This window comes from Myotis myotis, unplaced genomic scaffold (genome assembly GCF_014108235.1).
Source record: "Myotis myotis isolate mMyoMyo1 unplaced genomic scaffold, mMyoMyo1.p scaffold_m19_p_2, whole genome shotgun sequence".
In the NCBI taxonomy this organism is placed as follows: Eukaryota; Metazoa; Chordata; class Mammalia; order Chiroptera; family Vespertilionidae; genus Myotis; species Myotis myotis.
In genome coordinates this window covers 184,411,410-184,421,752 of record NW_023416324.1, presented here as the reverse complement: position 1 = coordinate 184,421,752, position 10,343 = coordinate 184,411,410, and the positions used below count along the sequence as shown (strand labels likewise).

Here is a 10,343-nt window from a genome sequence, read left to right as displayed (position 1 = left end):
ATTATCTTTAGCTTTTAATGACATTACTTATACTAGATACGGTATTTTTAATGGAAGAAAGCTCTATTCTATTCACACAGACAGTGTGACAAGAAATTTTGATATATGTAAATATGTGTGGCACATTTCAAAGATGTGCATGCTGTTTTTTAAAAGGCGAGAAAGTATTTTCACTAGTCTTGTAAAAGGGCACCAGTATTGCAAAAAGTCTAATGGTGTGTTTTTGTAATGTTAAATTTAGTATGTGAATAAATTAAAAACAAAATTATATAGTTAAAATTGTCAATGTTTACCCTCGACTGTGTTACTCAGTGGGTAGAGCTTTGGCCTGCATACCGAAGGGTCTGGGGTCTGATTCCTGGTCAAAGGCATGTTGATACCTGGGTTGATCCCTTCCTGGTGGAGCAGGTACAGAGGCAACTAATTGATGTCTCTCTCTCTCTCCCTCCCTTTCTCTCTTCCTTCCACTGTCTCTAAAAATCAATGGGAAAAATATGCTCAGGTGAGGATTAAAAAAATTAAATGAAGAAATTGTCACTGTCAAACTAATAATTTTAAATTGTTTGTAATGATTTCCAGTTCTTAACAAAAGCTTGAATTTCAAGTCAAATCTCATCACGAGAACTTTGATTGCAATAAAAAAAAAGAGGATTGTAAAGAAATGGTTTCCAGTTCCAAATCCCATGCCACAAAACTGCCAGTTTTAACTAATTCATGGCAATGAATGTCTTCCTTAAAGCAATTACTAAAAAGTTTTTACTCATATAATCGTCTTTTCCTATAAACAATACAAGCCTTGATTTTGTGACACAGTGTAAGGTGTGGTGATCAAGAAAATGGAAACACAGATTAAAAATGAAACCAGGCCTTGACTTTCCATACGTTAATGAAGAATGCTGTGAGTGTAATTACCACTAGCAGACACATTAGCTGCATCTATATATTTGACTGGTTTGTGTAGGGAGAGCCCATTTTAAATTTATTTTGAGCCGAATAGGAACAACCAGGAATAGGAACAGCCCCTTGAAATACTGGAGAACAATTTGATTCAGTGTCAACTGGAGATGTTTACTTCCAAACTCAATATATTTATCAGTTATCTCCTGCAACATAACTCACAAGTGGATAGCTCATTAAGGATAAAATCCTTGGTGTTTTAATCTCAAAGCTTAAAACATACCATGCACATACTAAATGTCTGTGAAATGTTGGACTTTCAGAAACAGTTTTCCTCCGTGTAAATTCCTCTTTTCCCTGAGTCTTAAGCAATTTATGGGGTATGACGATACAAAGACGTTACAAACAATAAAAATGCAATGATATGAAAGCGCAAATTAAAAATCCCTTTCCCTAAACATATCCTCTGAGTCCCAGATGAGCATCAGTGAAGGACAACAGTGGTCCTTGCTATGTAAACTATTCCCTGTGAACCCACAAGAAAAGGGGGACCATTGAACAGGCAAGCAACTAATTAGCAAGCAGGTATTTTTTTTTCTCCAAGGCAATCAACTGTGTGATGGAAGTCAAGCCTTTTTTGCTTATTTTCTCTCAAGTAGAAAGTATTTGTAGACAAAAGCTTTAGGGTTTCAGGAGGCTGACTTACCTCTTTGGAATTTAGTGGGCCCTATTTAGGAGAATAATGCTGAATGTCCTAATTAGTGTCCTACGGGTTTGAATAAACAGTGTATTTTTTAAAAATATTGATGCAGCTCTAACCAGTTTGGCTCAGTGGATAGAACGTCGGCCTGCAGACTGAAGGGTCCCAGGTTCGATTCCGGTCAAGGGCATGTACCTTGGTTGCAGGCACATCCCCAGTAAGGGGTGTGCAGGAGGCAGCTGATCAATGTTTCTCTCTCATCGATGTTTCTAACTCTCTATCCCTCTCCCTTCCTCTCTGTAAAAAAATCAATAAAATATATTAAAAAAATATTGATGCACTCCCAAGAACTGAATAATTAATTTGCTAAAGTTTTGCATTTAGAGTAAATTGAGCATTTTTAGTGTCAGAATAGATTTTGGAAATATTTCTCTAGAGAAGTCATTCTAATTATGATTATGTTTTCATGTTCTAAAATAAAGTCAATCAATTAGCCCGGCCAGGGTGCCTCAGTGGTTGAGTGTCCACCCATGAACAAAGAGATCACCAGTTTGATTCCCTGTCAGGGCATATGCCCGGGTTTCTGGCTTGATTTCCAGTAGGGGGGGGGTGCAGGAGGCAGCTGATAGAGATTTCTATCTCTCAATCCCTCTCCCTTCCCCTCATTCTAAAATCAATAAAAAATATATTTAAAAAATAAATAAAGTCAATCAATTACTTCAGCATAATAATCTTTACTTTTGGGGGGGGGGGGTGGAGAGGGAATCAATCATGGCAGTAATTTCCCTAAATGGTTCAATCAGTTTCATAGTTGAACCAATAATTTCATGTAGGAATTGCTGACATGACTTAGTACTGCACAGGACTATGAAGAAATCATTTTTGAAATAATATATTTAATATGCAAAGAGTTGACTATACATTTATAACTAAAATGTACAATATTCAGTTGAAGGTATGCAATCATTCATCATTATGATTGAGAAGGAGACTGGAAGTCCAAGTAAACACATCTATCCGATAAGCAGTGGGATGTAAACAGCAAGACTAATTTGAAGACAGAACGTGGCACAGGCATTTTGAAATGAATAGCTGTAAGGTTAAGGAATGAAGTAACTAACCTGGATATCACTAAGCAATAGCATTTAAGGGATTCTGAATTTTTCACCATTTGAAAATTTTCTATGTTCATTAGGTTCCTGTAAGCTTCCCAGAATCTGTTATAAATTATTCCTTTATTCACAAATCAAAGCCTTATGGTTGACTTAGAATTTTTGTTAAGCCAAATAAGGCAGTTTGTGATTTTCTATAATTTTTATAAAGTTTCATTTCCTGAATATTATCACATATAATTCACCTAGCTTTAAAGTGCATATTATATTACTTTTTTTGCATCTTATATTTCATATCCATTTCCTTCCAAGCATGAATAGAGCATTCAGGTGTGACTTAGGGGATTCATCATGCTAAAACTCTGCAATGCTTATTTTGCAATAAAAACTATCAGGAAATGAGTATTAATTGTTTAACATTTTGTAAGGTTAACAACAATTTTACATACACTCTAGAGTGGAGCTAGCCAATATAGTAACTAATAGCCACATTTGTCACTGAATACTTGAATTTTTAATTTCAATTCATTTTCAGTTTTAAAACTTGTAATAGTTTCAGTTATTGGAAAAATTTTACATGTATTTGAACAACTTAGGTTTATAAATCTATTTTCTCATCTGCAAATTTTATGAAATCTAAATATAGCAAGTATTACTGATAAAAACTTAATGTCCAAATTAAAGTGCACTGTAAATGTAAAACACCGGATTTCAAAGACTTTGCATTAAAAAATTATTCTTAATAATTTTTATATTGATTGCTTCAGTATCTTGCATTATATTTCTCTTGGACAGCACTGATCTGGAGCGATATGAAAATTACTAGTTTTAAAAATTCACGTTTTAAATGTTTAATTTCATTCTTTTAATCAAATTTTTATCATTATGAAAAAGTAAATCAGATTTACTATTTATCCAGCAAGAATTACCCTAATTGCCCTCTCTGTACCTTCTCCTTTCTCCAAATTGCAAAGCCCTTGCTAGCACCAACGGCAAAATGCAAAATCACAGGTAGTGAATATGCAGAAATCCTGTATGAGAGCACGGATGAGTGTGCAATCAAATTAAACCTCTCACACACTACAAACTCTATCTTTTCTTCCCTCCCAACTGTTTCCAGACCTATCTCTCCCCAGTTCCAAAGTTAACCTTCAACTCCCTCCCAAGTTCTGCTGTGCTATGGTCTCCAGTGCAGAGTAGTAAGCGATGACTCTGCTCAGCGACGTGTTTGGTCTTGTATGAATACTAGATTCAGTCCAGGCCCGAGAGCTTTCATCCTTCAGGGTGGAGAGCTTCCTCTGGGAGAAAGGTTCAAAGCCCAAAAGTTTGAACACTGCCACCCGGTACTTCTTGGACATGATGTTGTACAGAATGGGATTGATGGCGGCGCTGAGGTAGAAGAGGACAAAGGACACAAGGTTGCAGTATTGGCTGATCTGAGCAATCTCCAGGGAGCCAGGCTCGAAAGACTTGGAAAACAAGTATCGTCCTACGTGGAAGGGCAGCCAGCAGAGGATGAAAGCAAACACCACGACAGCTGAAAGAACAATGGGAGAGTGAGCATCAGTTCCAGAAACGTCACAAAACATCACGTTTCACTTGGAAGACAGTTCTGTTTTGATTATATATGGTGTGACCAGTGATTTCAGAGAACCATTATGTTCTTCCCTTTCTCATTGCTACATTTTCACCAGGATTGAGTCTGTCTGGATCAATAGTTCAACCCTTTTTACTGAGCTTCCCAGTCTTTTCTATATAACAACTTTTTGAGCGATTTTGTGGTTGGATGTATATATTGACTCAACTGACTAGACCATTTTTTCACAGTAATCCACCATTTTACATGTGTCTGACACAACTAAACACATGTGAGTAAAGGTGTTGAACTCAACAATAACTGTCTGTCAGGGTTCCCTGAGGAATGGATTTCTCTGGTGTGATATAGACTCATTAAATTAAAATCTCTAGTCAGGAGACCAAGACACCCGTGTTTTTTTCTGTTCTTTTTAAAGTTTCACAGAAGACAGAATATGCAGTCCAGAGTGAGAACCACTGAGATGGATGATTCTTTGTCACCTACAATAGACATAAGTGTGGTACAAAAACCCATAAAACCAACTAATAATAATTATCAGCCAACCAGGTCTTCATTTTGCCCATTTTTTCAAGACCTCTGCATTTCTAGATTGTTTTTAAAATTCTGAAATCAGAGGAAAATTAACAAGATATTTTAGCCCTTGTAATACTTTAGTGATGCTCTTCAAATTGTCAAGTCAAAAGAAAATTAACATTGGTGTTGGTTCACTAATGAGGGTAATTAATGGCTTAAAAATAAAATCGGAGAAAATGATTAAAGTTATTCTCAAAACTACGTTGCGTAGTAGCAACTGATTGCCACAGTAGCCACGTGAATATGAGAGGCCCCTGGAGGGCACTAGTAGGTTTACAATCTACTAGTCATATTGTGAGAATCACTGGTCTAGACAATGACAATTTGGGGCATTCTTTGAATAAATAATCACTTTAATATACAGGATTCCAAGAATTGTAAAATTACAAGTACAAATCATCTTGGAATGGCTTATAAGCATATTAAATATGCAAATACAGGAGTGGGGAAAATTAGGTTATAGTTGTTAGTACGTGAAACAGTTTATTCTTGTATGGTTATTTACTAATTATTGTAGTTTTCCATGCAAGAATAAACTCTCTCTTGCATACACACAAATGTAAACTCCGTATTGACTGTAATGTCCAAATAATAAAGGGTGCAGACTCTAGTTCTAGAAAAGCAAGTAGAATTAATATTTTGCTTGGATGTGAAGGCATTTTATATTACTTTTCTTGTACCAAATACATATACTTAAAGAGTTGAATTCATACAGTACATACTCGGCAGACTCTAGTTGGGACACTAACTACAAACATTCCCTGAAGGACCATTTGGGGAATGATGTGAATAAATTAAAAACAAAATTATATAGTTAATGGCTTAAAAATTAGGGACCATTTGCAGAAAGCAGCTGTTGGCTTCCAAAAAGTCTCTCTTTCTAATCCTGGAAGCCGGCCCATCCTAGGTTATCCTTGATTATGGTAGGCTGTTCTACCTGGAAAGACAGGTAATCATGGAAAGAAATGGAGACACCAGCATTGATTTGTCACTGACTTCCTCACAACGCTGTACAAACAGCAGCAGGGTAAACAGAACTGATTCGATTATTTGATTGGAAAAAAATGCTGGGCATAAAGCAAATCACAACATTGAAAGAAAAATAAATCATCTCTGACAGAATCATCCGAATTGACCAGCTCTTTGAATTTACCACTGAATACTTCCTAGATTTACTGCCTGCTTTCCTTAGTGTAACTTAGATATCCACAAATTCTTCTTAAGGCAGGAAGCTTAACCTCGCCTTTAACATCCACAGACCACAATAGAGTTTTATAAAACATCTCAGTTTTGAAGCAAAGTGTCTGGGCTGATATAAAATTCGTTTTAGGGAAATACATGGGCACTGCATGTTTCCATGAAAGAGAGAAAGGAAAGCGGGGAAGAAAGAGACACAAAGAGATGGAGGCCTAAAAAGAGTCAAGACTGTGGCAAAGTTGGGGCGAGATGGGGGGAGAGAGGAAGGAAGGAGAGAGAGAGAGAGAGAGAGAGAGAGAGAGAGAGAGAGAGAGAGAGAGAGAGAGAGAGAGAGAGAGAGAAAGGAGGTAGGGGTGGAGAAACGGATATATAAAAACAAGAGCAAAAAGTTTTTTTAAAAAATCCCAGAGAGAGACAGGGACATGCACACAGGGCAGAAAATGTAGGAGCCCAAAGGGAGAGCTCAAAGCAGAAACAGGAGAGAAAGAATAACTGAGAGACTCCCAGGGAGACAGAGACGGAGAGAATCAGGAGAGAGGTAGAGAGACAAGAGAGAGAGGGAGAGAGAGAAAAAGAGAGAGATGTAGAGAAACAGGAGAGAGAGGAAGAGAGAGAAACAGGAGAGAGAGGTAGAGACTCGGGGAGAAGGGAGAAAGCTCGGGAGAGGAGGGGCCGGGGGAGAGTGGAGGGTGCGCTGAGACCCACCCAGCATCTTCACTGTTTGCTTGTGGTTCTGGTCCCGGAGCGAGGTGGCCACGGCCTCGCCGCGCCGCCGGCGCCACAGCTTCCTGCCGATGAGGCTGTAGAGCACGGTGAGGCAGAAGACGGGCAGGAAGAAGAAGACGCTGGACACCCACACCATGACGGTGAGCAGCCCCGAGCTCACGGCGAACTCGGTGGCGCGGCACTCGTTGGTGTCCCGCGGGTCGGTGCCGTTCTCGTGCTCCACGCCCACCAGCACGAAGATGGGCCCGGCGCTGCAGAAGGCCACGGCCCAGATGACCAGGATGACCAGCTTCACGCGGCCTTTGGTCACCACCACCTTGGCCCGCAGCGGGAAGCAGATGGCGAAGTAGCGCTCGACGCTCAGCGCCGTGATAGTGAGCACCGTGGCGTAGGTGCAGCTCTCGCTGACGAACTGGAAGAGTTTGCAGAGCAGGTCGCCGAAGTTCCAGGGCCGGTACTGCCAGAGGCGCACGAGGTCGAGGGGCATGCAGAGGAAGATGAGCAGGTCGGAGAAGGCCATGCTGGACAGGTAGAGGTTGGTGGTGGTGCGCAGCTCGCGGAAGCGCGACACCACCAGCATGGTGAGCAGGTTGCCCGCGATGCCCACCACGAAGAGCGCCACGCAGGTGGCCGTGACGCCCGCCAGCAGCGGCGCGGGGAAGAGCGGCAGCAGCTCGTCCGCCAGCGAGTCGTTGTCGGGGGGCGCGTCCCAGCCCAGGTCCGGCATCGTGAGGTTGGGGCCCGGCTCCTCCGTCCGCGTCGCGTTCCACATGCTGCCGGCTCCGCTCGCCTGGCTCCGGGGGGAGGCGGCGCTGAGATGGACCCGCTGGTCCAGGAGGAGGTCGCCGTAGGCGCGAGAGAGGGCGCGGGCGGAGCGGGCGCGCAGGGAGGCAGCTGGGGGAGGACAGAGAGGACAGTGAGAAGCAGGAGCCGAGGGAGAAGGTGACATTGAGAGCTCGGGCGGGGAGGAGTGGGGAAAGGGAGGCTGGGACACACACACACACACACACACACACACACACACACACACACACGCACGTGGTGAGAACAGCGACCCACCGCTCTTTCTGGAGTCTCCCCTTTCCTCCATCCTCTGCCCCACAGTCTCTCTCCCAGCCCAGCATCTGGCCGACCTCCACACACGTACCTGTCACCGGGGCAGCTCCGTCAGCCCAGCCTGGCCTTCGCGTTCTCGCTCCAGCTGCATCTCGCACTTCCCCAGGCGTCCGGATGTGGGGACTTCGGAGACCCCGCGCTGCGAAACGGGAGCGCGAGGGGCAACCTCCTCAGCATTGGGCGCTGCCTGGCTAACGTGGCGCGAAGGGCTGGTCACACCGGGGTAGGGGCGGGGACGGTGGGGGCGACGGGCACAATGCCTACAGTAGCCGAGACCCGAGTTCTCCGTCACCAAGGGGTAGAATTGGCTATGGACCAGGTGGGGAGAAGCGAGGGTGCCCAACTGAACTTGGAAGATGGGGGTAGGGAGTAAAAAAAGAGGGACCTAGAGTTAGTGTTCCGACCGGAGAGGGGACCGGTGCGCACCTGGGAAGAGCATCACGTAGTCCCAGAGGCGAAACAGGCTCAGAGACGCGTGGCCACTGGTTCAAGGTCACACAGCGAGTTGGGCACTCTGAGACTAGACTTGGATTGAGCGCGAAGGGGCAAGATGTGTGCCTAACTGTTCTGAATCCCAGTCCGTGGTACAGTCCTCCAACTCGGCGGTGGTAGGGGAAAGGCTGTGTAGATTACTTTTGTCTGATGCAAACCTCGGGAGAGGAGGAGGGGCAAAAGGAAAGGAGCCGGTGGGAGGAAGGTGAAGCCAGCGAATGGGGAGGAGCGGAGGCTGGACCGCTGACACGTCGAGGGTAGCAGTAAACATTTTTTGAGGCATGATTGAGGGAGATCAGTCATTGGGTAGCTGTGCTCACCTGGGCAAAGTTATCAGCCTTTTTAAGTTTTTAGGATGTTGTGAGGATAAATATAAGCTGAGTTGCTATTATTAGGGTTGCTGTTGAGGGGCAGGAGCTACGCCCTGTGGGAATGGGTTGGAGGCCCCTCTACACTCGCGAGGTGACTCCCCTGAATGCAGGCTGTGGCCCCCTGCCCAGAACCAGGAGTCAACCTTTGAAGACTTGTGGCTGGAGGCTGCGGGCGAACTCACCAACCCACCGCAGCTCTTTCAGCCGGCCAACCTGGGGGCACCCCGGGAGAGTGTTCAGCACCGCGGCCAGCGACCGGCTACCACCCGGCACAGCTCTACGGAGCCGGGGTTCGCAGTTCTCTTCTTTTGCGCTTCAGCCCCTGAGTTCTGCTCTAGGAAGAAGTCCCTGGGTTCCTCCCAAGCACAGACCTATGCGTAAAGCGGCTTCGCCGACCTCATTGATCCACACTCACCTGTCCCCGCCTAATGGGAGTCCACTCACTGTGTATAAACGGTGGCATTACACATGCCTTTGACAGATGGTTTCCATAATCTCTACCACCTAAATTGTTAATGCTTAAAAATCCACAAAGTCCTAAGGCTGGAAGTATGCACACGTACATGGAAGATTCCACACCTACTGCGACACTGCAAATGGGAGTTTTTGCTTTTGTTTTTGTGGTGTGTGTGTGTGTGTGTGTGTGTGTGTGTGTGTGTGTGTGTGTGTTTATTGATTTCTGTGAGAGGAAAAGGGAGGGAGAGAAACATCAATGATGAGAGAATCATTAATAGGCTGCCTCCTGCACTTCCCTACTGGAGATTGAGCCCACAACCCGGGTATGTGCCTTGACCCAGAATCTAACTGTGACCTCCTGGTTCCTAGATGGACACTCAACCACTGAGCCAGGATGGCTGGGTTGCAGGAGAGAGGTTTGATACAAGCGTCCTACTGGAGAACATGATACATAGCCCTGGTGGATTACAGATGCTGGACCAAATTGACTTTAAGGGAAAGTTTATTTCAAACTACTATTTAAGAAAAGATTACAACTATGTCAAGCCACCAGTTACTAACAAGTTTAAAAAATCAATACTTTGATTTCAACATTTCCCACCTCACTTTAGCAATAGATGTATATGTGCAGACAGATCTGTAAGGACTGAGATAAAGAAAATTACTATAGAAAGCTTTTGTTTAAGAGTAAGAAAAATATGCTGGGGTAAACTTGTAGTCTACTCACAGCCGAAACAATTGCTGATAGATACGGGAAAACTATTTTAAAAATATATTGTGATAAAAATGTGATGTTGCTAAAATAGCCAGCTATTTAAGTGCATTCAATAATTTTCTAAAATATAGACAAATCTGGCCCAGCCATCATGGCTTAGTAGTTGAGCAGTGACCTATGAACCAGGAGGTCACAGTCAGGGCACATGCCTGGGTTGAGGGCTCAATCCTGAGTGTGGTGTGCAGAAGGCAGCCATTCAATGATTCTCATCATTGATGTTTCTATCTATCTTTCCCTTCCTCTCTGAAATCAATAAAAATATATTTAAAAAATAAAATATAGACAAATTTGTATTGTGTGATGAAGAAGAAATGGGATACTATTGAAATTT

General features: G+C 43.5%; 1 protein-coding gene across 1 annotated transcript; it reads right to left on the bottom strand.

Annotated features, from left to right (window-relative positions):
* Nucleotides 1–2,506: 2,506 nt before the first annotated feature.
* GHSR (growth hormone secretagogue receptor) lies at nt 2,507–7,682 on the bottom strand. Its single transcript, XM_036347148.1, has 2 exons — nt 6,782–7,682; nt 2,507–4,246 (listed from the first exon to the last, which is right to left on the bottom strand). Exons 1-2 carry the CDS (start codon nt 7,572–7,574, stop codon nt 3,861–3,863), a joined length of 1,179 nt encoding a protein of 392 aa, XP_036203041.1. The 5' UTR covers nt 7,575–7,682; the 3' UTR covers nt 2,507–3,860.
* Between the last annotated feature and the right edge of the window lie 2,661 nt (nt 7,683–10,343).

Coding starts and splice junctions, on each gene's coding strand:
- GHSR (XM_036347148.1), bottom strand. CDS start 7,574: ATGTGGAACGCGACGCGGACGGAGGAGCCGGGCCCCAACCTCACGATG. Junction 4,247..6,781: donor GCAAACAGTGAAGATGCTGG/GTGGGTCTCAGC, acceptor TTGTTCTTTCAG/CTGTCGTGGTGTTTGCTTTC.